The 27581-nt window shown below is 47.3% G+C and overlaps 1 protein-coding gene across 1 annotated transcript in view; it reads left to right on the top strand.

Annotated features, from left to right (window-relative positions):
* The first annotated feature begins 289 nt into the window (after positions 1–289).
* Positions 290–27581, top strand: part of LOC144166232 (spastin-like) — a 63767-nt gene continuing 36475 nt past the window's right edge. The window contains exons 1-3 of the mRNA XM_077695809.1: positions 290–579; positions 24863–24949; positions 25600–25683. Of these exons, the coding sequence (XP_077551935.1) occupies positions 354–579; positions 24863–24949; positions 25600–25683 (397 nt within the window). The 5' untranslated portion in view covers positions 290–353. The remainder of the gene's footprint in view (positions 580–24862; positions 24950–25599; positions 25684–27581) is intronic.

The following is a 27581-nucleotide window of genomic DNA, read 5'->3' on the forward strand; positions in this document are numbered from 1 at the left end:
TGTGCGTTTTCTTCTTGGTTATCGTGAACAGCGATAGCAGCCATTGTTATAAATATCCAGTATTTGCCGAAAATGTGTTTGTGCGCACCTTTTCGAGAACAGATGTAAGATACAAGTGAGACGTCGTCGCTGCGTGCGCCATAAAAAAAGGAAGGCGTTACTGGTTTTGCCGCGGTAGTGATGGCAGCTTGATTAAACAGCGACCGTGGGAGAGAAGAATGCGTAAACTAGGAACCAGGCACAGTAAAACAAGCCGTGTGGGGGCGGTATTGTAGTTGTTGGTCGATGCTCGCGCGATTACCTTCAAATCGCACGCGACTGTACGTTTTCATTTGGCCATTTCTTCCTGTGCTATGGCTTGTGCTATTGCATCGTCGAAAATGCTAATCGTAGCCTCTTCGGTGATGTGGGTGCTGCGATGCCTGTGTGTCCATGTGATCCAAGCTTGCCGGTGCTTCGCTGCTGATTCCCCTGATGAGATTCGGGAGGACTACGTCTATCGGCGCATTCGCCAGAAGCTGCATGAAGACAAAGGGAGGGATTTCATTTCGAGGGCTCTCGAATACGACGAGGAGAATGGTAAGTGTGCGGCTTAAATTGTTGACATGTTCGGGAGGGTCACTATTTTTCATTTTTCATTTTTAACCGAACGAAATGCACGACATGCGATTACGACCCATAAGTGATCTAGTTAGCGCATCGATAACAAGCTTATTAGACTTTGAAAACTTCGCGAATCTCATAAAAGACGGGGACAGGGATCGCCAATAAATCACCGAAGCACTTCGGTTTAAGCCTGTGTTTATGCGACTAACTGGATCGAAGAAACGTTGGCTCGAGTGTTTCTTTGTGATTTCTTTGTAAGAACAGATCGCCATCTTATTTCTAAAGCGAAGCTTTAGTGTCTGTACTGATGCCGTCGTACGCCAATATGCCCTGAAGGAAAGCCTACTTTCTCCAACGATGGCAGAGAGGGGAATAGCAGAGCAGAGCAGAGCAGAGAGGGGAATATTGCCTAGGACAGTTACCACCTGTAACAGAAAAAAAAAAACGTATTTTGTGCCAAATAAGCTTTTTGTGCCTGCCCTAAACAGCGCTAGTATTGAACCAAAAGTGTAAAACATATGTATATTAGTCCTTTTTGGTAAGATGACATGTCATCACCCCGATACAAAGGGAAAACCAATAGAAATCATCATCATCATCATCAGCGATGCATTATCGTGGGTGAAATGAAAAAAAAAAAAACGCTTCCATGGCCGGATTCGGACCTGGGTTTCTCGCGTTATGAAGCCGGCGTATGTCCGATTGCTCTATTTCGACATGGTCGTAGCGATTTTGAAAACTAAGCGACAATCAAAGATTTCGTCACGAGAAGAATGGTGTTCCTCTGCGTTCCGCAAGGTTGTTAACCACACCACGTTTGGCCTAACTTCCCATTGTGATGTTTAGGACGTTAGGCCTAATGTCACATCTTGGGGTTTAACACCTGAAACCGGCACAAAATAAATTAAAGCCGTTCCACTCAATTTGAGAGCTGTCGGAAGTGCAGAGCAGTTATTCTCCATAATGGACTGTAGCACCGTTATCCGCTCACTGCTACCACCCAATGCAATTCAAATTTCCCGCCTTCGCAGTGCTCGTGTGCACCCTTCCTGAAACTGCGGCCAGCGGGAGTTCGGTTCTTTTCGTGCCTGTGTTTCCTGCCAGACGAGCCGGCTTTGCACTGCCCCGTTTTTGGCTTACTATCGTTAAAACCAACCCAACGAGCCTTTCGAACTAAACCAACGCGGGTGATGCGGGTAATTACGTATATTTGGCCTCAAATGTACCTACCGTTTTCTTTGCGCTAAACAACGGGGAGATGTTTGACAAGCGCCAGCGGTTCATGAGTTTCGAACGCTTATGAATACTTAACCGCTTGGCTTTCGAAGCCTCCGGGTTACGCCGCGAGGACAGCCGCTACGACGGCATGCCGTCTGGCTCTACTTGGGTCCAGCGGGCGAGCTACGCCGACAAGGCGAACCAATAAGGTTCTTTGCACTTAAAGGGGCACTGACACAAAATTTTGAAGGCGAGATAACTTCGGAGATAGATTGGTGGGAACACATATACATCATCTGCAAAATATCAGCGGCGAATACAGCCTAGAACATATTTAAAATCAATTTTAAAGTGTGCGAAAAGCAACCGAGCAGCCAGCAGAGGACCACGCGCAATCGACATCCCGAGGGTATTGTGTAAATAAACAACATCCAAACACGTCACGAGTTTGTTTGCCGCTTCCGCACTGCAGGCGCTTTTCGCCGGCTCGCCGCTCCAATCGGAGGGCCGCAGGGCGGAGCTTCTGCTCTCGAGAACCAACGACCCGATCGTTGGCGGCGGAGGCGCCGTGATTTCGTCAGCTAATCGGGCAGCTGGCCGCGACCAATGTTCTACAGCGATTCCAGGCACGCTGTTTCTATTACTGTTTATTACCATTGGATGCGAAAACGCGCCGGAGGCACGAAAAGTCCACTGAGCTAGCCGCACGGTCGCTGTGCAGGCGGCGGCCACGGCCGCGAAGTGGCCCAGGCCGGCGCAGGTAGCTCGAGTGATAGCTTGTTACCGCTGCACGAAATTGTCCCCAAGTCCCGACCATGGTGGCTTACATGAGAAAGGGGTTAATGATGCGATGGCGGGTTGCATTAAAAATTGTCATCTGCACCGCTTACGAGAGCGGCACTCGAATATCCGCCGCAGTGCTAAGCCGAACACATCTGTAGGCGGACCTGTAGGCAGACCGGCCGGCTGCTCCCAGCGCGCGTCTTGCCACCCACCGTCTCGAGCGTCGCGCGTCGTTCTCTAGCCGCGGTAGCATTTGCACTCACAGCGCCTGCGTCACATCCACGGTCGCTTTTTAATTAAGCCCCTTACTAGATCAGTACGTGAGGGCATTCGCAGAAACTGCCGTCGATGCGGATTCGACAGTGCTACGGCGGCTCTGCTCTGTGATATCCCTCCGACGGTCACGTGGTCAGCTTGGTTCACACAAAATCCATCGTTTCGCGGCACTCGCTGAAACCGAAACTGCGACTGGCCGCATTGAAAATGCCTCTAATTAAACAACCGTCGCACGCTGAAGCAAATGAGGTTTCTACAGGTTATAAGTAGGTCACTAGCTACTTATTGCAACATAAAAAACAAGATGCGAAATTTTTGTGTCAGTGCCCCTTTAACATTGCTCCGAACAGGTACGCCAAACAGGTTCCGATTTGCGCCGTGCACCTCAAACCTTAACGTTCGGCCTACGAAGTGCCCACCCGAGGGTTGCGGTGGGTGTTCTACGCAAAGTAATGCAGCATACACTCGCAGCCAAAGAATCCAGCGCGAGAAAGCTTCGCGTTAAACCATCGCGTCGTTAGACGGCGGGGGGCATCATTTTGCGGGCTGACGGTTAGCGAAAATGTCGTGCAATTTTGCCTGCATAATTATACGCTGACTCCATTATATTTCCATATTTAAACGTTTCAAATACCCTGTGGCGACAGCCATATAAAAGATGACACTGCACCGCCTCCTCTCAAAAATACTAATTATCAGTGTAATAACTTGTCTGGTTCAAAAACTAAGTCCCCTGAGTGAAGCGGCTTCCTTTAGGCACCCCATGCCCGAACAGGCCTAAAACATTCCACTTCACTCCAGCTGGAAAAATAATGCTGTGGATCTTAAAGGTGTTGTGCCACCAAATTTTAAGTCTGTAAAATGCCTGCTGTAGGCTTTCTCTGTATGCAAGGACCCTCAACACGAAGTGCTGGGTACAGCAAGCGCTTAATATATATTTTAATTCGCTTCTAAAAAGTACCTAAAAGCTCTTCTGGAGATCGGGACCCGTCGCTAGCGACACTAACCATGACGTCAGTGAATCGCAAGCATAACAAAGTTTGTGACGTCATACCACGTTAGCGACTAGAGCGACGTCAACGTGAACTCCAGTTACCACAGTTTGTTTGGTCGCTTGGTCGTATCAGACACACTAGGCCGACACGACGGCGACGCCAAAGAGTCGCCAAACCATCGGCCAACTGCCGAATCGCCAGACTGCGTTGTCACACTACGCCGACGGCGACACAAACACGTCGGCCGATGGAAAGTCGCCAACGGCGACTGACCCGCCGACCGAAGACGCCAACAAAACCGCTTGCCCAACTGGTCACTCGACGCGTCGCCGGGAATCGACCGAGAAGCGAAAACTGCGCCCCGACAACATTCGTGCCGCAATGAATGCGGCTCTATTTTGTTAGTTTTGTTAGTTTCTGGAGTGTAATAAACTTAGTAAGGTCCATCAAGCCCATAAACTGAACACTAGCGCTAATGCGATCCGTATTTTGTCGTTAGACGCTTCAGCCGTGCTCTTAGGCGACGCCGCTACCCCGGAGCTGCAAACTGCATATGCGTGCGCGATCGGCTCGCCTGTAGAAAATATAAGGTCAGTTTCGCGCAGAAGAAGAGTTACGTAGGGTGAAACATAAAACCAAAGTACGGCAAGCAGTCTCCCTATGTATACAGTGCAAAATCGCAGTCGCAGCCGGGCACACTTATTTTTGCGAGCGCTTTTGCGAAGGAGCAGACTTGATGGCGATGAGCTATTGCGGGGGCTTCGCGGAACCTTGCTGCGCAAGCGCTATTTAAGAAATTTCAGTTTGCCAGCCAGGAATTCTGTAAACTAGCTAGTAAACACGACGTACGACTAGAAGGATGGGCTTCCATCTAATACACCGGCTATTTCGCGGTGGGACATCATTTCTGCAGTGGCGCAGTGGTCTCGCGCGTCGCGCCCGCTCGGTCAACGTTGCGGGTTCAATTCCAGGTGGGGAAGCTTTTTTTTTTTAGTGGATTTTAAGGGGCATGGTTTGCACATCCAATTGCATTTCTATTGCAGACAAAGAGTCCGTGTCGCAGCTGTCGCGGCTTGACATGACGAGTCGGCGTGTTCATTTCTGTGGTGAAGCACGTGTGTGCGGGAGCAGACGCCGCAGTAAAGTTGCAGCGTACTGCAGCGCCGCATGGTAGACACACGTGGTAGAGCGTCCTCGCAACACTGTGCCGTCACTGCTTGAATCGGCGTCTGAAGCCGAAACCGAATCCTGTTCACATGAATCGTGCGATAATAATTTTTTGACTCAGAATATGTGCATGTGAGAGCATGTATCATGCTTTCTAAAGAAATATAAAACGTTTGCAACACAGAATGCACAAGCAGCAAATTTGGTGGCACAACACCTTTAACATATTGATTTATTGGTTCAGGAAGGACTGGCTGGCCATAGTAAACAATATAAACATCTGGATGCCTCAGGATTGAAACGGAGATCCTCGAGAGAGAGAGGGAGAGATGGAGAGAGAGAGAGAGAGAGAGAGATAACTTTATTAGGAACAGATGGGTTAAGGAGACGGGGTGGCCACCAGGCTGGTGGCGACTAAAGCAGCTAGTTCAACCAAGAGCTCTTGGGTACACAAGTCGGTCGTGGTACACCCGCCCAATTTTTTACCAATATCACGGGAGCGTCTACCGTTCTGTTGATCATCGCGGTATGACGGAACGACACGGCTAAAACGGCGAGAGTTCCCGCATGCGTACTATGCACGCGCAGCGGCGCCGTCGTCGAATAGGCTCTTCCAGGAGCTGAAAGCCGCCCCCATGGTTTCGCTCGCTTATCGGACTGCCTGCCGAACAGCCGTTAACGTTGACTAATAGCCAAACCCTAAGCATTACAGGAGCAAATCTCCAAATGTGCCGTTTTAAAGCAAAGCTTTCTACCTCTACCCCCCAGGGTTCTTTCGCGACCGTTGGTGTCAACAGAAAACTCCCGCGAACCAACAAAATAATTTACTGGCACCCCCAGGAATCGAACCTGGAACTAATAGAGCAACGAAGCCAGAGCCCGCTGTCTTATCGATTTAGCTACGAGCCCATGCGGAGACGGGGAAGACAAGTGGTGCACTCACCAAGCACATCTACTGGTTTAACCCCTGCATTCTCGCTGAATGCCACGCGATAGGGATTACAGGAAGCTCACAAAAACTCATGGCATCTCACTTCTAGTACGCAAATGTGCTAAAGACTGTGGCTTCCACTGTTCACGTAAAAACTCTCAGCTCCTTGTCGTCCACCCTCACGCCAAACGACACCTCAGGGAACACATTCGAATACTCCTTGATGGCCAGGCCATCACTCCAAGCCCCAGCATCAAGATCCTGCGCCTACATATGCAGGCTAACACCAAAATTGACGTATTCTTGCAGTGCCTCAAACACAATATCAATAAAATCATACACATGATCAGTTGAGTTGCCACCAAGAAGCGAGGCCTGAAGGAATCCGACACCTTCCGATTAATTCAAGCTTTTGTCCTCTCGAGAATCCCTTACGTCAACCCCCTGTTTTCTTCTCGGCAAGGAGGACATCAAGGTGCTTTTTAGAAGCTCTGGGAGTCGCCAGGCAGGAGACTTTATTGGTGCGGTCACAGCGCTAGGAAGTCCCAGCAAGAAAGGCGATGTCGATGACACTGTCGCCGCCGAGATGAAGATGATGCGATGATGATAGGGTGCACACCCAGAAGAGGGCGATTGTCCACATGCTAACACATAGCCTGTACCGCTTCTCACACTTATCCTCCCCCTTCTGAAAAAGCGGTCACCTGGCCGCTGCCTAGGGCGTCCCGGAACGATGAACCTATTGCTTCAGCCGAGAAACGTGAACAATTTAAGTCCCGCGGCAGCGACGATCGGTGACGGCGTTCTTTTAAGCCTTGCGTTAATTGACCAGGAACGTTTGATGAACCACGGTATAAGGACCGATGAATCGCCAAAGCAGTTTTCTGACACACCAGGTTGGCGTACGGGTGTCCACAGCAACACTTGGTCCTCTGGCTGAAAAGAGGGACTGCGGTGCCTCGCATCGTAGTGAGACTTGCGGAGATGCTGAATGGATTCAGTATTCGCCCGGGCCAATTGGCGGCAGTAAGCACCGCAGGCAACGAATTGTGCGGGAACATGCGCCGTGCAGTCAACAGGTGGTTGAGAAAAAAAGAAGGTTGGATCGAGAACAGAAGGTGGTGGGCTCCCATATACAAGATAATACGGCGAAAAACCAGTGGTGCGTTGAACTGCAGAATTATACGCGTATGTCACAAAAGGCAGAATAGTGTCCCAATTGCTGTGATCTGGTCGGATGTAGGCAGAAAGCATATCAGAAAGTGTCCGATGAAAGCGCTCAGTCAACCCGTTTGTTTGAGGGTGATAACTCGAGGTCGTTCTATGGACGGTTTTGGCGGCACGAAGAACTTCCGCAAGGACTGCTGACAGACACGTCTTCCCACGGTGGCTTAGAAGAGCGCGTGGTGGACCGTGGCGCAAAAATAGGGAGTGTAAGAAAAACTCGGCGGCCTCTACAGCGCAACCGGTTCGGAGAGGGGCGGTTTCAGCATAGCGGGTAAGGTGGTCAACCGCAGTTGCTACCCACCGATGACCAGCTGGGGTAACGGGCAACGGGCCGCATAAGTCGATACCCACAACATCGAATGGTGCTGACGGACAAAGGTAGTGGTTGTAGCAGTCCGGCAGGTGCTGTGGTTGGCCGTTTACGGTGCTGGCAGGGCGCCTAGGAAGCGACATATTCGGAAACACTGGTAGAAACCCCAGGCCAGAAGAAACGACTTTTGATCCGGTGGTAGGTCTCGTAAAAGCCTAAATGTGCGGCCGTAGCGTCGTCGTGAAAAACGCTCAGTATCTGCTGTTGAAGAGCACGCGGAACGACGGGAACCCACTTGTCGTCACCGGTGGGGCCGTAATTTAAACGCTGCAGGATACTATTAAAGAGACGGAACTTCTGCAGCTGACGACGTAAGCGGTTGTTCGACGGCTCTGCCAAACCGTTCAGTTGATCCATGAGTTTCCTTCCGACAATAATGGTCTGCCCGCTGAAGTGCAACCAAGTCTTCGGGACAGTCGAGCTTCACGACGCCCAAAGACGCCATTGGCAGTGCGACTTGATCCGCAGGAGCTGATGAATCACTTTTTTCGAGACAGGGCAACGCGAAAGGGCGTCCGCATCCATATACTTTTTGCCAGAATTGTAGGTAACAGTGAAATCATACTCTTGCTGCCGCAAGACCCAGCGGCCAAGCCGTCTGTTCAGGTTCTTGAGCGACGAGAGCCAACATAAAGCATGGGGGTCAGTGACCACCGTAAAATGACGTCCGTACAGGTACGGGCGAAATTTTTGTACTGCCCAGACGCCCAGGTACTGCCCAGGTGCGAGACACTCTTGTTCCGTGATTGTATAATTTCGTTCGGCAGGTGTCAAGGCACGGCTTGCGTAGGCCACAACGTTTTCCACTGAAGATGCGGTGCGCTGCAACAGCACGGCACCGAGGCCATGCCCACTGGCGTCTGTGTGTAGGATAGTCGCTGCCGTTTGGTCAGAACAGTGGGGCACCAGCGCAGAAGTGAGAGCGTGCTTTAGATTTTTGAAAGCTGCTTCGCACTCATCAGACCATGTGTAAGAGGTGCCAGATGCGAGAAGTTTGTGGAGGGGGGAAGCAAGCGACGCAAAGTTTCGTATGAAACGCCGGAAATACGAAGCTGAGCCAAGGAAACTGCGGAGGTCTTTGAGACGGGTCGGCCGGGGAACGTGTGATACGGCATTAATTTTATCGGGGTCCTGGCGGATTCCGTCTTTGCTCACCACGTGTCCGAGCACCTTGATGGATTTTCTCGCGAATCGACATTTTTTTGTTTTTAGTTGAAGTCCAGCGTTGGCAAGGCATCTAAGGACTTCATCTAGGCGGTGTAGGTGGTCAGCAGAAGTAGAGGAAAAAAACAATGTTATCTAGATAACATAGGCAGGTTCTCCATTTAAGGCCACGAAGGACGGTGTCAATCATTCGCTGAAATGTGGCCGGAGCGTTGCACAGCTCGAATGGCATCACGTTGAATTCGTAAAGACCATCGGGCGTGGCGAAAGCTGTTTTCTCTTTATCGGCTTCGTCCATGGGAACCTGCCAGTATCCAGAGCGAAGATCGAGGCTCGTAAAGTACTCGGCACCATGCAAAGTGTCCAGGGCATCATCAATGCGGGGCATAGGGTAGATGTCTTTACGAGTTATTTTGTACAGCGCCCGATAGTCGACGCAAAAGCATACGGAACCGTCCTTTTTTTGCACTAACACAACCGGCGAAGACCAGGGACTCGATGAAGGACAAATGATATTCCGCTTGAGCATATCGTGGACTTTATCTTGTATAACCCTCCGCTCGGGTGGAGAAACGCGGTATGGGCGGCGGCGAACAATAGACGATGCATCTGTATCGATGCGATGTTCCGCAGCAGATGTCTTTCCCAGAACAGACGAAAAAACGTCGAAGGAACGCTGGTGTTTCGATAGCAAGACTTGTAATGCTTGCTTCTCGTCTGGTGTGAGATCAAAACTTATTGCCGTGTCGAAAGCAGAGGCTGGGGTTGGCGACTTGGAGGCGTGTTGATCTGTCGAAAGTGTAGGCAGTGGGAGCACAGACACTGCCTCGTCGTCACAAACTGAAGCGACCATGGCACCTTGCGGTAGCAAAATTGTTTCGGCAGACGTATTCACTGCAGCAAGGAGAGCTGAATCAGACGAAAAACGGACGAGGAATGAATGTATGACTACGCCTTTCAAAATAAAATTCCCAGATGGTTCAATCAACACATCACCATCAGTGACTGTGGTCGAGGAGACGGACAAAACTCTTTCTTCTCCTGGGTACAATATAGAATAGGTCCTCGCTACTAAGCGACGTTGCTTCGGTTTTCCGGAGACACTGGCAATGGAGGTATCGACGATATGAATGGTGGGTTGGCGACAGGTGATGACTGCTGAGGCCAACGACAGAAAATCCCAACCCAAAATGAGTTGATGTGCCCATTAGGACAACACCGCGAACTGTATGTGATGACGTATGAAATCGATGAAGACACGAGCTGCGCAGAATCCGGAGGGTCGAATCGTAACACCCTTGGCTCCACGGAGAGTCGAACCGTCATAGAGCGTTGTAACCTTGCGTAACCTACAGCACAAATCTGCATGAATGACGGAAACACTGCAACCTGTATCGACTAAAGCTTCGGCCCAAACTCCTTCTATGAAAACAGTCAATGTATTTGATGGGGACTTATGGGGACTTGAAGATTTTTCCTGTGACGCAGTTTCCCCCAGAAAACTGCTGCTTTCAGTTTTCCGAGAGCCGGTCGGCAACGTGAGAGGCAGGACGAAGAGGAGACGCCGACCGGCGGTAAGGCGAAGGTGACCTACGTCGGGGAGAGTGTTGTGTGCGGGGCGGGTCATAGGAGTCAGGAGGGGAGGCGAAGAGCGACGGGTAGCTGGAGGAAACAAAGGTTGTCCATAACAGCGTGGGCTGTTATCATGGTGTGCGTTCATAGTGTAACTATCACTCGTCTTGCTGGCGCCGTCGAAAACAAACATGAAATATGGCCCCGGATGCCACAGTACTAACAACCGGCCGTGAAGGGTGCCAGACGGAATAAGACTGCGGAGTTGAAGAGACCACAGAAATGGGAGCCACGTGCGCGCAGGATGGCCCCACGAGCGTAAGCGGCGTCGACGTTTGCATTACCTGTGGCAGTGTGGAAGCAGAAGCCGCAGGACTTGTGCAGGAGTGCTCAGCCTTGTACGGAGGATCGGATTTAACAGCGGCCAGCTGATCCCTGATGAGATCCCGCAGGCCGGGAACGTAGCGTTCTTGTGGCGCTGCGTGCACTGTAGCACTCGGAGGCTGGTGGCGATTGTCTGGGAGATTGTGCGAGACGTGTCCTTCAAGCTTCTCGAGAATTATCCGCGTAATCATGGCGCGCAAGTCGAAGTCGTTGGAGAAGCCGTCGTCCCACATGGCTGGCTGCACCCTCATAGATTGCAGGTCTTCGAGTCGTTTGTATGTGGCTATGACGTCCGGCACGCGTGAATGGTTCTGCAGGGCAAGTGACTGAAAGGCAAACGGGGCAATTCCCTTCAGAATATCCCGAACCTGGTCTTCTTCCGACAGCGCTCATTGAATTTTTTCTTGGCAGCTTCAGCGCACGTGGAGGATGTACCGAAAATTCGACGCAAGTCAGTGGTAAATTTGTCCAAATCGGTCAAAATCTTCGCGGTGATTCAAAAACCAAGTTTTAGCCACCTTGGTTAGATGGAAGGACACCTCTACTAGCTTGTAAGAGTCATCCCATCGATTGAAAGCACTCACGCGTTTGTATTAGTCGAGCCACTCTTCGACGTCGTCACCGCGGAGGCCAGCGAAAGATGAAGGATCGCGCTGGGGGCTGGTGATAGTAAAGGTAGGCTGGATTGGGGCTGCAGCGTTGCTGCCCGAGCGGCTGCTCTCGTGCTGCATGGTGCTGGTGGGCAGTAGTAATCGACGACCTGATCGTAGCTCCAGTGGTGTGGAAGCGAGAGGTAGACTGCGCGATCAAAGCACCCTCCACCACTTGAGAGGCTCTCGGAGTCGCCAGGCAGGAGACTTTATGCGTGCGGTCACAGCGCTAGGAAGACCCAGCAAGAAAGGCGATGTCGATGACACTGTCTCCGCCGAGATGAAGATGATGCGATGATAATAGGGTGCACACCCAGAAGAGGGCGATTGTCCACGTGCTAACACATAGCCTGTACCGCTTCTCACACTTAAGATAATTATTCGAAAGGTGGTTGAGCAAGCCATTGGTCTTCCCAACAGCGCGTCCACAGAGACGCTGCTTAGCACGGGGCTCTAAACACGGTGCCAGAGTTGCTAGAGGGCTATCTTTCTATCCAGAAGCTCCGAATGAGCAGAACTTCGGCGGGTCGCCGCATCCTTCACTAGATTGGCTGGGAAGCACAGGATGTCACTCCGGTTGATGTACTCCTGGACTTTTGGCGACAACAACTAAAGATACTCCCTTTGCTTAGAAATGCGAACCGCTAACATGACTAGGGTCGCCGACAAGCTCGGGCTCAAGAGCTCAACACCACCCTCGTTGGGATCATGCAGTTATCTACAAAGACGCCTCCCAACATCAAGGGCAGCAGTACGCCATCATTATGGCTACCTCCAGAACCAGCCTCCTCGCTTGTGCCTCACTTAAGACCGAAGACACGATGGCAGCAGAAGAGGCAGCCATTGTCTTGGCTCTCGCTCAACCAGGGGTTTGTAAGGTAGTCACCGATTTCCAACATTCCTTCCGGAATTACCAGTTGGGTTTGGTGTCCCGACCTTCACTGCGCGGTCTAAAAAACTACTCCCCAAATGGTTCCATTCTTCAGCTCATCTGGACACCCCCTCACGCTTTCATGGAAGGCAAAGAATACGCCCACCAAGCCTGCACTTTTACCCCCCCCCCCCATGCTACAGAGCTGCACGAGGACAGTCACCCGCTTGTCTCGTTCAGGGACATAGCCCAGGATTATCGCCTTTGTGCCTGACCTTTACATTGAACGACAAACTACGTACCTACGGCTCATACAATCAGGCTGCTTCCCACACCCGACGCGTTTCCCTTAATGCACCCGAATCGCTACGACGCTGAATGTAAATTTTCCTTTGGTGTAGGAACACTCTGCCACATAATCGGGGTCTGCGACTTTAGCCCTGAGCACCCTCCTCTTTCAGTCAACTACCGAATAAGAGCAATGAGAGATGCTGCTGTCCAGCCCCTCTCTGATTACCCAGCTTCAGCTAATAGAAGTATTTCCTCCTTATCGACCTCCTCCTTCGTGTCTGCCGCCGATCTCGTGTCCTTCCTCCGCGACGGCAGACGGAGAAGTGAGATAGTCTAACACCGGCTTTGAGCTTTAATTTTATATAAAAAAAGAGTTTCCACTCACGTGCTACGCCAATACAACTCGCATGGGTATTCGTTGTGGGTGCCGTTTAGAGCTTTCCTTTCTAACCAGGTTCACAGGGTGTATGGGCGCTACTTTTTTTAGCTATTTGTGAAGTATTGGCGCAAAGGGTGTTTTCGCGAACAAAGTCGGGGAACATGCAAAGCAATGTGATAAGCTAAGGAAACAATACGCGTCTGCGCTGAGCTACTAGAAGAGCCTAGCAGACGAGGGGCGGTACAGGGAGTGTTTAGAGCGCATGCGGAAACCCTCGCCGAGTTTGCACCGTCGCTCCGTCATACGGCGCTGATCAACAGAAGGAACGATGGTCCCGTGATATTGATAAAAAATTGGGTGGGTGTTCCTTGACACCAAAACGGCAAGCGGTGACTACGGCTTCGTAACCGGAGCCAAAAAATACGTGCGTAGGCGTGGAGGTATTTCCCGCGAAATAAGTCATGCCGTTAGTTAGCGTATTCATGGGAGGTTGTGGCCGTTACTACACCAGGGTGACCAATCCTGCTTTGGTGAGGGAGTGCATTACCGGCAATGGTCGCCGGGGTCAGGCCGCACCCCAAGCCCCTTTGTACAATTTCATCAACACGCGGATTTTTTTTTAATCCGGTGGGAATTGTCCGGCACCGGGATTCGAACCACGGTCCTTCTGCACGCGAGGCGGGTGTTCTACCTCTACGCCATCGCTGCATCGCGTAGTGGAAGTGGTAAGCGAATATATCTACTTAGGCCAAGTTGTGACCCCAGATCCCAACCATGAGGCAGAGATAATTAGAAGGATCAGAATGGGGTGGGGTGCATATGGTAGACATTCTCAGATAATGAATAGCAGCCTACCATTGTCGCTGAAGAAGAAAGTGTATGACAGCTGCATCTTACCGGTACTTACCTATGGGGCAGAAACTTGGAGGCTCACTAAGAGGGTTCAACTTAAATTGAGAACGACTCAGCGGGCAATGGAGCGGAAAATGGTAGGTGTAACATTAAGGGACAAGAAGAGAGCGGAGTGGGTCAGGGAGCAAACTGGTGTTAAAGACATATTAGTAGAAATTAAGAAGAAGAAATGGACGTGGGCAGGGCATGTAATGCGAAGGCAAGATAACCGCTGGTCACTAAGGGTAACAGAGTGGATCCCTAGAGAAGGCAAGCGTTGCAGGGGGCGGCAGAAAGTTAGATAGGCAGATGAGATCAAGAAGTTTGCGGGGATAAATTGGGCACAGTTGGCACAGGACCGAGATAATTGGAGAATAATGGGAGAGGCCATGCCCTGTAGTGGGCTTAGATAGGCTGGTGATGATGATGATGATGATGCAGTCATGCCGTGCGTACAGCCTTAGTTTATTTCTTGTGATTAGTATATTGATTGATTGATTGTGGGGTTTAACGCGCTGACGCAACGCAGGCGATGAGGCGCGCCGTAGTGGAGGGCTCCGGATTAATTTTGACCACCTGGGGATCTATCGTGCGCCGAAATCTCATACACACTGGCGTTTTTGCTTTTCGCCTCCATCAGAAAAGCGGCCGCCACGGCCGGGAATCGAACCCGCCGTCCTCCCAATGCACATCTTGCAAAGGAACTTATGCTGACGCTAACATATACGGCAGCAAACCAAAAAAAGGCAGCACAACCTCTCAGAAACCAAACTCCTAGATTGTCATTAGGAATAAACTAAATCTGACGCGTCATAACTTAAACGAAATATCTGGTGTCTCTTAACCCAAATTTATAAATCATTTTTGCGCTGTCATCACCGAAAGGTCTCACCGGCGAAAAAAGGTTGGGCCCATGCGGCCAAGTTGACAAGTAACACTAAATGTAGGTCAGAATGTCACCCGGGTGACATCCTGGACTACGCCCGACATGTGTAGTCGACACATGATCGTTCTTAGGGCCATAAGAAGGGTCACGTGCGAATTCAGACAGGCGGTACGAAAAGCCGTCGAACCAATCTCGCAGTCGCCAAAATATAGTAAATCTGTAACCATTTGGCCCACATTGTAAAACGCTTAAGCTTGGAATGGGAAGAAATTAAAGCCGGCTTATGCAGGCACTGATGACGAACCGGATTTTGTTATCATTACGGAACGAGGGCTGACCGACCTGAAATAATCCAAATAAATGCCATCATCAGGATAGCATTTAAAGCAGCCCTCAATCTCCCAATTTTTACGATCGAAGAAAGGGCTTTAAATTAGGTCTTGATAATGCATATGTAAACATCGCGGAGGCCACTGGCCTAAGACAAACGGAGAGTTTGGGGAAAGCAAAATCGGCACTCGCCATTCTGTGAAATTTAGGCGCACCTAAAAGAGACAAAATGACTGGACGTCATGGTGGACATTCCGCCCATCCAGGTACTCCTCATAAATCCTCTCCCCCCAAGAAAAAAAAATTGGCGCAGCTTGCATTGGTGGTGCAAGGCTGGAGACCAGAGACGCGAACGCTTGCTCAGAAGACAGGATGCAAGGCTGGAGAAAGAGCTGACCTGGGGTTCATACTAGCTTGTTCCCGTCTAATTTCTGCTGCGTTAATGTCTGATGTTCCCATCGAACACCTTAGCGCACATGGATTTTCGGATATCTGAATTTGTTTTTCGTCCACAGAGTGTGATTCTTCGGTATTGAGACCTCGTAAGAACTCGTAAGCATTGAGACCTCGTAATTCAGACCATTGGATCCTGCTGTCCAGGTGTTATTAACTTTCTGCATTATGGATGGGAATATCTTATAGCGAAGCGCTTGGCATTCTTCCTCCAGAAAACTGTATTGTCCTGTAATGATATGCTTTCATTTGATACTTCCGCTGTTCGAATTGCCAAGAGGATGGCTCCAACATCCACTTGTTTGTTAATTTATGTTGGAAGGTCATGCAGCCACAAAGATTTCCAATGTAGTCCACTACAATTCGGGCTTCGTGCTTTCGTAGAGCCCGGAGTCTGTGTATACTGTGGTCTCATGATATTGAAACTTTCCCCGAATGAACTTGAGCCTGCCATACCACCCCTTCTTGCGTAGGATAGTATCCATATTTTCGGTTGAGGAGAGATTTTATGCGAAGTCGCGGGAGCGGTGCCATGTCGATCACTGCGTGCAGTGGTTTCCATTCAAAGGGGTGGGGCACGTGTCTTTTTTTTTTTCGTTTGGAGGGTGCCTGTTTCTTTTCAAAGGGGGTATGATGGCCCCTCCCGATTTTGTTTTTATGCATTGTTGCTACGATTTCTTGAAATGCGTTAGGAAGACACAAGTTGAGGACCTATTCATCTTCATTATCACCAACATCCTATTTAGGACGACTGCAGCGTGAAGGCACCGGTCGCGGGGTAATCTCCCCGAGATATACATGCACACTCTGCGCCACCGAACCTATAAATAATCGCGACCTTTCACCCCGTTTCATTGTGATGAAGGGACCAGTAGGGGCCCCAAAACGTCTTTATTTGTTTATTTGTTTTTGACCAGGCGAGTGCCTGCTTGTATTTCATCAATAAATCACCCTCCCCTGACGAGTTTTCGTCGAACCTTGGACTCTGTTAGGTGTCAGTGGGTTTACACAGCCAACTTGTGGGGACGCACATAAGTTCCTAACAAATGAGCTGCGTGGTGGCTATGCATTAGCCATGGTTTTTATTAGTTGCCTTGATGAATATGATCTTCTGTCGCAGTGTTTTAGGTAGCTCACTCGCACATTATTCCTTTGTTTTTAGGACATGGTGGAGTGTCCAATGATTTTTCGTTCTATTTCTGATTTTTATTGCAACTGTAAATATGTCAGGAGTCCCGTAATGAGTTTCTGGCAGTAATAGAGCACTAATGTGTGCATGAAGGCAGCCTAAATAAAAAAAATTGGCTGCCTTGCCTTTGCTTAGAGGGGCCATGCAGACAACACACAAGTTTCGTTCATTCGACAGATTGCCTCGTTAGAATCATACTCACACCATTTTTAACGTGCACTTCACTCGAATAAGCTATATAATTAGGAAAAAGGGAATGGCCATGCGACCCACTAGCTCATTTCCCACAGCAGTACCTATGATGTCATATGTCCCCAGCTGTGCGATTGGCTGAGGCCGGCAAAAGCAAACGCAAATGGGGCAGGCCTTATAAACATGCCGAACGAGCTATTTGCGCTTAAATGTAATGCATATTCATTTTACAGCAGTAAAAATGGTGCAGTTAACAATGAAAGTTACGAAAATACGCGTAAACATACAAGTATCGATGCGCACTGCTGTTGGTACGGCGTGCACTATGCTTGTTTTAGCTGGACAGCACTCCGCCGCTTTGGAGTTGGCCTGCACGGCACTGGCCGATTGGCATAGGCGATGTTGTCTTACATGACCCTGTTTGTCGAGGATACCCCATGTTTCACAAAACCATTACTTTCTACAGTAACGAAAACAAGCCTGGTGCAGACGCGGTCAAAAACAAAGCAATGGCAAACAACGGTTCGTGGATGAGTATGGTAGCTCCACCTGGGAGGACTGATGGCTAACAAGGCTGCAGACCCGAGTGACGCAGTAGTTTGTTTGATTACACGCACTTATGGCTTCATTGCTGACATCCCAAAAACACACGATATGGTGGGAGAATCAGACTTTTAACCTAAATTAATTTCTCAGTGAATGCAGCATCATTTGCTGCCGGTCAAGTGGTGGGGGCACTTATAAAACAGGAAATATGTCGAACGAAAAGAAATTCTATGTTGTCCCAATGGCCCCTTTAATGCACTGTATTGTATTTTTGGTTGCTGTAGTGATGTCACCATGAAGGAACCGCAGTAGACAAAGTTAATGTCAGTGCTTTACCATGCATTTTTTTGTTTGATGGAAACAAATATAATACTCTAACGAAGGACTTTATCCGAAGCGTTCCCCGTTTCGGAACCTACTTGGCTCCGTCATTAGAACTATGTTTGACCAAGAGTAATACAGTCTACGCCCGTTACAACGGACCCTCTGAATCCGGAAAAAAACGTCCGCGCTGTAGCCGAAGTATGCAGTATCCGACGGGGGGGGGGGGGGGGGGGGGCTATGAGCCTTACAGTGGGTACTTTGACCGATATTGCATGCATAGTACATACACTTTGTTCTTTCTACACGCCTGCAGCACCTCTGCACAGTGTTCGCGCGAGGGCAAAGAATCGCGTAAACACCGTTTCCAAAACTTAGCACCGGCACTTCGAAAAGGCCTAGCGCATGTGGTCAAGCGTGTAAAGAAGCAAGATGAGCTGAGCAAATAACGCAAGAATATAACAAGGCGCAATTATAAACCAGCTATACAACATCAGTCGTGCCCATCAGCATTAGCTAGGCTCTTTTAAATCCCCTCACGACGAGGCAGGTTTTCCCGAAACCGTTCGTCAAACAAATCGGATCGCTGCCTGACGTTCCCTCAAGGCAGATTCCACATTTTTAGCGATTTTATTCTGGTCATTGAAACAGATGTAATGAAATAATCTGATGACGGTCAGCTGTAAAATAGAAAGTTAGACCAGTTGGACTGCGCACGGTTACCGGCAGATTGCACACAATGGATGGGGAACAACCCCTACTTGAGGCCTTTCTTACCTTTTTCACCGAACGGAACGGGAACGATGCATGCGTGGGAATAATAAAAGCCGAACTTCACGGAATCCGAGTTTTTTATTACATAAAAAAACTGACGCGGGCAGACTCGCCTCCGAGTGCACCACTTCGAGTATTCGATTGCCCTGTTTTCAATCTCACCGGAGTCGCGTTTATCGGCAGCGGCCTTGTTCTTGACGGTACAGCGGACACTGTGCTTAGACAGGCCTGTACTTCTGGCGATGTCAGCCTGTTTTTCCTCGTGTTCAACAGCGTTAATTACGCTTAATTTATCCGACAGTGAAATCAGCTACCCTGCCGCTCATGCCGCTGGTCGCACAAAAAAAAAAAGCCACTGGCTTGGCTTGGCTGCGCCAACGACCCGGCTGCCAGCAATGTTGCCAGACATAATAGTTTTCTTGCCAAAATAAACGAAAAAGCACACCGGGCGCCGGCCCCGCGGAACTCCGCTATAAACGTTCAGTCGAAACAATTTTCGCCTAAAATTTAGTCTGTTGCAGCCGATAGTCTGCTCTAGCCGGGTCCGTTGTGAGCGGAGTGGACTCCATTTAAAATGCATGGGTACCAGACAAACCAACAGAAATGGTCTGTTGTAACCGAAAGTCCGTTGTTGCCGGATCCGATGTAACGAGCGTAGACTGTAGTTCTACATATAAACAATTTTTTTGTTTGCTGCAGCGGATCAGAGGCTAGGGCACAAATAGGGGGTAGGACAGCTAGATATCTGTTCATCTTTCGCCGGCTTGCTTGGGTGTGACAACTGTATCTAGTTGTCAATTCCAATTTGTTGTGGTCAGTTTTTCTCAACTAAATTGTAGCTTTCTTAAAGATTATGGTATGTTTTTGTGGGCCTAAAGGGTTGCCTCATTGCATGTTTGGCCTATGTAGCGTTGAAAGCGGATATTTTGCTTCAAAGTGGAATGTCGGCCTAGCATCGTGGTCCTTTGGTTGCTGCTCACTTTCACTCATGCCATTATTTTTTATATTATCACTTAAAATTAAAAGTTAACCAATCTGCTGTCATTTTATTTTTGTCACCTGCTTTATACTTTCTTTTTTTCCAACTGTCTGTAAGGAGTGACAATTCGTCTTTTTATGATACCAAGGCGTCGGACTGTGCTAGTTGGTACATGTTTTGAATGGATGAAAAACCAGCGGAAAACACAGGGTACGGAAGAGAACGACGGGATAAGCTTGTCCCGTTGTTCTCTTTTAACTGTGTCCTGTGTTTACCGCTGGTTTTTCATCCATTCAATTTTCATGAATTTGTTGAACAGTGATTAGTTTAAGTGCTCAAGCAATTTTCGGCTTGAAGGTTCCCTGTAGCATTTATATAAGTGCTCTCTGCTCTTTTTTTACCCAAGACCCCATTACCAGCCTTAATGAGATTGTCTTTTGTAAAAATGAAGTTGAAATAAATATTTGTTTGCATTGCTTTGCATATTTTGAAAGATTGCATTGCTTGCTCACTTTCTTTCAACCCTGTTTCTTAATCCTGCTTAAAGCATTTTTCCATGTTTATTTTTTTTCAGAACCCGGAAGGGTGCTCATCCTCGGTTCTTGCTGAAGCACCAGTATCTGTACTTCACACGTGAGCTTTGAACACGCAGTAATTATGGTATGAAACATTTTACCAGTATTAGCTTGCTTTGTAGATGTCAAAGCTCTCGACAGTGTGGTACATTGTCTGGTGTAGTGCACAATCTTTCTATAACAGCACCCGCTGGGTGCTGTTGTAGAGAATAATTTTGTGGCTATAATACTTGAGATTATTTTAAAATGTACATCAAATACTAGTAAGAATAGCTCTCTAAATTGGTGGCCATTTTCCTGGTGGAGGCAGAAAGTGAAAATGCCCATGTGTGGAGATTTAAGTCCACAATAAATATCCCAAAGTTGTCAAAGCTAATCCAGAGCCCTCCTCGCGGTGCACTTAATATCCCATGTGCAGCTTTGTGTAAAAACAGCCAGAAATGTATGATCAATTTAAATTGATTGTAATGTTTCTAAATGCAAATATTCTAAGTTTAAGCTGCCTTATTTAGTAAAATATTTTCTAACAATTGCATAGCTACCAAAGGTTTACAGAAAAGCTTTCATTGGTTATGCACCTTCTCAGCGAAACAAAAATGTCATTAAGAAAAGCAGAAAAAACCTAAATATGGAAAGTAGCAACACTAAAGCTGCTAATAAAAAAGATGCTAAACGTTTTATCGATAATATTGCTGATTTTACTACTAGTCAAGTCTAAAAAGGGCTATAGACGGGTTTGATGGTTCCCATGACGCACCTCGTAATACTAGACGAAACTAATGGGCACTGGCTGTTGGCTTTTCATTTGCAACATCGAAAAATGACCCCACATCCACCAGCAGGGACATAATGCAAGGCACCATGCACAAGCTAGACTCATGATAAAATACTGCTATAACAACAATGTCATCACATTTCAACCAGGGAACTCATATGCATTGTTCTGTGATGTTTACAGTTCTTGGTATTGCTATGTGGGGTCATTTTTCATGAAGCAAAAAGAATAATGTAAAATAAAATAAGTGGCAGTGGGGACCCAACTTTTATGGGTAGAATAAAGCCACAGTATGTAGGGAAGTATACATATTGTATTTGGTCTGCCTTAATATTGAGCTGTTCTGCTCAGCTCAAGAATAAGGCACTAAACATTGCGAGTAGCTACCGTGATTGGAAGTTTGATGCAATGCTGAGAAGCCAAGGGTTTTAAGGTTCAAAGAACTTTTGTGCAGTTGATCTGTTGGACGCCTACTTGCTTTCACTGCATAACACGTTTATGCTGTGCAGTGAAGCTTGAAGGATGTGCGCTGCAGTTTAGCGAAATGAACATAAAATTGAATTTTTAACACCGTTTCGAATAATCAACATCCTCTAATGATACAACTTCTGTACTGCAATTTGGCTGTAATATTAGACTTTATAAATGGATGTTTCAACGGTGGGTCAAAAAGTTCAAGTAAATTATCAGCTGACATTGAGCTTTAATGGAATGTCTCATAGAACGGAGCTTGGAAAGCACGAATGTTTCATACCGTAATTGTGTGTCATACTGTGCCATATGTGGCTGCACACCTGCAGCGCCATTTGTGAACCGAGGATGATGCACCCTTTTTGTACCCCTTTAGGTGGGTGCTTTTGCAGGAAAAGCTCCTACCTATGATATTTTGGGCAGAAAAGGGTGCTCCTGCGGCGAAAGCTGGCGGTACTTGTCCGTGCTAAGCGCATGATATGGTTTGGACATTCCAAGCTCTAGCCCGCCGAACGCAAAGTAATGCCTTGACTCCAACGCGAGTGCTTTTAATAACAACTTTGATGACACCACTGTTGAGAATCGGTTGAAACGGAGCAGGCGATGCACGTCGGTGTTATATTTTTCTTCGGCGTGCGGCCGCAGTGGCACGAGCCACGCGATCAGCCATGTTCGTGGCTATTTCAGTGTTGCCAAACGAAGAAATTGACAGCTAAACTTTTCAATGAATACCGGCTATAGGATGGGTCAAAGATAAATGTTCTTTATAGTTCAGACTGCTGTGTCCACCTCATTGCATTCGGAGGGAAGGAAGTTCATAATTGCTTGTATCTTGATATTTGGTATGTGCTTGGCTGTGAAGTTTTAAGGGAAGTTGCCAAAATGTTTATTAATAGACACCTCAATCATAGTTTATGGTTGTGAATTAGTTTTAGTCTCAGGATTCATGCACAGAATTTTGCAAACATTCTTGTTTCTTTTTTTGTGTTGCAACATTTACTGTCGATTGTAAAAGTTTGTTCGGAAAACGTGGTTTCATTCGGCTTGAGTCTCAAGATTTTTGACACAAAAGAAATTATGCAATTTATTATAAATGTGGTTGTCTGCCTCTTAAAAAAGTTGTGACGACAAATACCAATACAAGTTCTCTATGGGTGCACATCACATGGGATATTGTTTTTGGAAGCTACCACCAGAAAACATGATTGCAATTGTAGTGGGGGTCCAGTTCTGTCTAGTTGTATCACTTGAATGCTAATGTGTAGTGAGCACACTGATAACGGTTTTCAGTGGTCCCTCTAGTGCACCAATGTTGTGATCGTCACGTGCATGAAATTGTGAAGTTCTATTATTTCTTCTTTTTTGATTCAGACTACTACGTTTTTTTTGTGTCATGTCAAGTTAACCGATATTTCAAGATATCCGAGTTTGATGCCACGAGGGCTCACTGTATATATAACTTAAAATTGTGCCATTAGTCATAAATTGTTGCATTTCATTTACTTACAGAGCCTCCAGACATACACCTGTCGCCATGAATTGCATTAGGACACCATGGTGATAGGTCGCAAGCCTCCAAGGCTATGGTGATGACATGCGCAACACCATGGTACTGCGCATGCCATCACCTTTAAAAAACGGTGTGAGGATGCTCAACACCCTTTATTTAGGGTGTTGAGCATCCTCAACACCCTTTTTTGAGCTCAACACCCTTTTTTGAGCTCAACACCCTTTTTTGTTCTTACACCCTTTTTTCGTCCGTACGCCCTTTTTTTTGCGAAAACACCTTTTAAAGGTGTTAGCCATGGGACAAGGTTTTTACACCCTTTTCGGCCAAAAAGGGTGTAAAAAAGTTTAGTGTGACGGCAACATGGAGTGATAGGCGGAGAAACTCACCGACTTATTCTGCAAATCTGTAATAGCATCGTTGTCGGTGAAAAAGTTCATTAGTAAGCATGACGAAAGCAGCGGCGCACGGGCTCTTCATGGTGACGGGAAATTTGCAAGTTCCACCTGGGATGAGGATGTGCTGTGTGGCAATATATACCATTCCAATTGGTCGTAATTTCTTTAATTTCATCGCCAGTGATTCGATTATACCCGCCGTTATGGCTCAGTGGCTAAGGCGTTGCGCTGCTGAGCACGAGGTCGTGGGTTCGATTCCCGGCCGCGGCGGCCACTTTTCTGATGGAGGCGAAAAGCAAAAACGCCCGTGTGTACGAGATTTCGGCGCACGTTAAAGATCCCCAGGCGGTCAAAATTAATCCGGAGCCCTCCACTACGGCGCGCCTCATCGCCAGCGTTGCATCGGCGCGTTAAACCTCACAATCAATCAATCATTGAATGAAGTGATTCGATCATGACTAATAGTTTTCCCTTGTCTACGAGTGCGACTGAATCAAAGCCGTCGATGGATAGCTTGACGTTGGACGTCTTCTTATTCGAGTTTTGGGTCTCTCAAGGAATGGTATCACTGCTTGGTGGTGTTGGCGGTCGGTCTCTATATCGCTGTAGTTCCTGCCTTGTTATTCGTGGGCTTCGTCACGCCTTGTATGCGTCGCGCGGTGTAGCGCTCGTCGTATTAGGTGGTCACGCTATGGTACATTAAGGCGTCGCGCTAAGGGAGCGTCGTGAATCGGGGTTTTAGGTGCATCGTTGCGCCTTTGGAGTGTTTCCTTTTTTTCGCCGAATGGCAACTTTTAGTAGCCGTTTGTTGCACCTTCCTGGGCTGGGGGACCTTCCCCGTGAAAGGTCAGCGTTGCTGCAGCGCCTTTATCTATTGGTGACTGTTGTGTGTTCCTTCACCGGTTTGGAGACGTCTCGTTTGCGCTATCTTTGAAGTTTATCCTTAAACCTAGGCGATCGATTAGACATTTTTATTAAAAATACGTAAAAATACTTCGTTAATACTTCTACACTTCTCAAATTCCTCGCAAAAGCAAGTGTCCCATGAACGCCTCTTGGTTTTTGGCAAGAAATTCGACAGATTTTTTAGCGATAAGCAAAGATTTTTGTCAGCGTATTTCAGTAGGCGAATAATGCCGTCTGCTATACCTGTCGCTCACAGAAACTTTAGTTTTATTGTTTAAAGCTTCGGTGCATCTTCATGAATAAGAGACTCAGGTGTTTTCCAAGACACCACGTCGTATGTGAAATTTATATTTACCAGAAATTTCCGCGCACTTCAGGCAAACATCGTATGGCAGTGTAGCCTTGTCCTATGTATTTCCTTATCTGGGAGCAGAATGTGCGGCCAGATGGATAGTCAATTTGTTTGCTGATAGTGTATAAGAAGAAAAAGCTTGCACTGTATCACGTCCGCATGTTTTGTTGCCCACTTTGTATTGATCGAAAAGTACTTCACACTTTGTGCATTTTGACGCGTGCGCCAAGTATGAGTGAAACCTAACCAGGTGGTGTGGTGGCACTCGTGCTGACCCAGCTGCGGTCTTTTACACTGCAGCCCAGGCATGTCATGGTAGTTGAATAATTTGTCTTCATTCTGTATTCTTGTGTATCCTTGTATTCTTCTTTATTCTTGTATTCCTGAATTATGTATTCCTGAGTTTTTTATTCTTGTATGCTTTTTCTGGCAGTACACATGGAGCTCACCATTGGCCTATATCGCAATGGCACCCAGGAGCTACAAAAAGCGGTGTCGGTCGAGTTCCCCCTCGGAAAAGGTTAGTCACTGTTTCTTTGTATTGTTTCGGGTACATAATTTTAGATGTACTTTGACTTTATTTAAAGAACTCCTGTCAAACCATTTCATCAATCAATCAATCGAACCCAAAGCTGTCTGGCAACTTTTAAATGTTAGACGGCATTATAGCCAATGATATTTGCCCACTTGTTGCACAGAAATATTACCTCTTATTCTAGAAGGTCATCCTTTACAATATCTTCCTTTACAATAGGACTGTTTTGAAGAACGGATTATAGTATTCTTTATAAGCTTTTACTACTTTTCCTGGAGACATGTGCACTCCAAACTATCGACAATTAGTACGACATATTTACTCCAGTCAGAGGTTTGTTTAACTTCTGAAGATAACACGCTAAATCACCCATATCGAGACCACAGATTATACGCGCCATACAATGAGGTATTTGACAGCTGCTAATATAAGGGTTATTCCGCCTAGCAGCCACCTCTGGTTTTCATGAAGATACTGTGACGGGTTTTCACACAGGTTTCTTCTATTCTGCTTATCACAATTGAATAGATGTTCTATTCTTCAATCGATTAATTAGGGTGCACGTTATTTTTGAAGGAGCAAAAACAGGTTATGTGCTAAGGGTGCTGTGTTAAAAATATTGTTTCCAACTGCAGGTCCAACATGGGAGAGAGCGCACTGGCGCACTCAAATGATACGGGTTGATCTCGAGAACACAAAGAACAGGTTGCAGTATTTAGGTGAGAAAACAACACAAGGCTTTCTCTTTCCTCAAAATGTCCGTGAGAAGGGGAGGGGTTCAATCCAACATTCCAAGTGTCCGACGGACAGTTACGCAGTCATTCGCTCAGACAAAATTGGCGTAGCTCCCAATAGTGGTCCAAGGCTGGAGAAACAGAAGACCTGGCGGCCCCTCTCCCTTCGCCGGAGACCCAGCTGTTGACCTCACAGGAATGTTCGAACTTGCGGTTGTAAGTTCTCCATTACTGCAGACCAGGATTTGTTTGTCCGCAGTCTTTCACATCTATCCCTACGTGGACCGCGTTAGTAGGCACTAGAACCAGAGGCACCCGGGTTCGCGTACTCGGCGGCTGTAGCGCGAGCTGTCCTGTGCTCCCCATTTGAGGCGCGCACGCACGTGAACTGTTTTCTCGGAACGAACGAAGGAAGGAAGGAAGGAAGGAAGAAGACGTGGCTTTCAGAACGTCAGACTCAGGTTAGACTCCCTACAATGGACGCGTTTTTTTTCTTTCTAATTGCAGGTTTTCCGTTCGCGTAGGAGAAGTCACGGCCGGGTAAAGAGATCTGCTGTTAAAACCGGCAGCTCCATCACAATATTTCGGATTATGGAAGCTGCGATACATGATTGATACTCATGATGTGTGTACGTGTACCCTGGACGTTTTTCGTGCTCACGTAATGTTGATATGCATAATACATGACGTTATCAGTAGTATTATCTCTGTAACGGCGTCAATGCTTTTTTCTTTCTGAAGGTGTCAATAATTTTTATTTGACAGATTCCCTGAACAAAACCTTTAATTAACAATAAATTTGACCGTCAAGATGAAACCTAATGTTTTTTTTTCGAACGTCCGACAGGTTCTACTCGCAAAGCTTTTGTCCTGGGGGAAATACTGCTGCTATTACAGGGAGGAAATTGCAAAACCTGGCGGATTTTTCACTATCACTCTTCCTGCAGAGTAATACAATGTACCACGAGCCGTGAAAACACCAGTGATGGAGCCCTTAAAGTGGTAAAAAAGCCCACACGAACCCTCACTGCACCTTTCAGAAAGGTAAACAGCGTTTAATTGTTCGCATTTGTTATTGATTTCAAATCTGGTCGTGCTGCTGAGAGGTGCAAAAAAAGTGCAGCGCCCTCGACACTGTCAGGGTTAGCCTGCTAACACAGTTGAGTTATGCTACGTTTTTGAAATTGTAGACTTTTACAATTACCTGCTCCGGCGTAATTGCTTCAATTTCGGCTGCTAGAAGTTCTGAGTGCAAAATACGTGCCATTTTTAACTCTGTTTGTTCGATATGGTTAAAAAATGCTCCAATTCAGTCTTACAATGGCCCACTCACGTACAATACTGACTGCGGAGCTCCTAAGTTTTCTGTTTCATTTAAGTGAAGTTCCGTGAAATCGGCAGTACCTAACATAAATCAGTGACTTAATCATGTAGCAAGGATTTGTGCCATCTTCCTCGCCCCTTTATACAACGTATGGCTTGAAATGCACTTTACCTGAACATTTTGAAATGGAAATTTGAAAATAGGACTGCAATTCCTTTCTGGATACGTTTTAACCTAATTTCTTAAATTATTTTCAACTGTTTGTGCAGTCGCGTTTACATACTGCAACGAACTATATTGTTCAGTTTATGCAGTTGAGTTCATATTCCAGGGTATATAAGCTCAATTGTAAATTTTCTTTATCGGATTTTAGAAGTGAAAATTGATCAGACACGTTTAAACGTCAAAGCTCTCATACCAAGCTCAGTTTTGGGACTACACTCGTTTCTCTTGTATATTTCATTAAGTGTTTATGCAATGTTCCTAATGGGGCTTTAACAAACTTTGGTCTAGAGCTAGTTAACTTGTTCTTGTGGTAGGTGTGCCGTTTGTTTCTATC

The sequence above is a fragment of the Haemaphysalis longicornis genome, unplaced genomic scaffold (genome assembly GCF_048455015.1).
Source record: "Haemaphysalis longicornis isolate Haplotype H1 unplaced genomic scaffold, Haemaphysalis longicornis Haplotype H1 scaffold_1, whole genome shotgun sequence".
Classification (NCBI taxonomy): Eukaryota; Metazoa; Arthropoda; class Arachnida; order Ixodida; family Ixodidae; genus Haemaphysalis; species Haemaphysalis longicornis.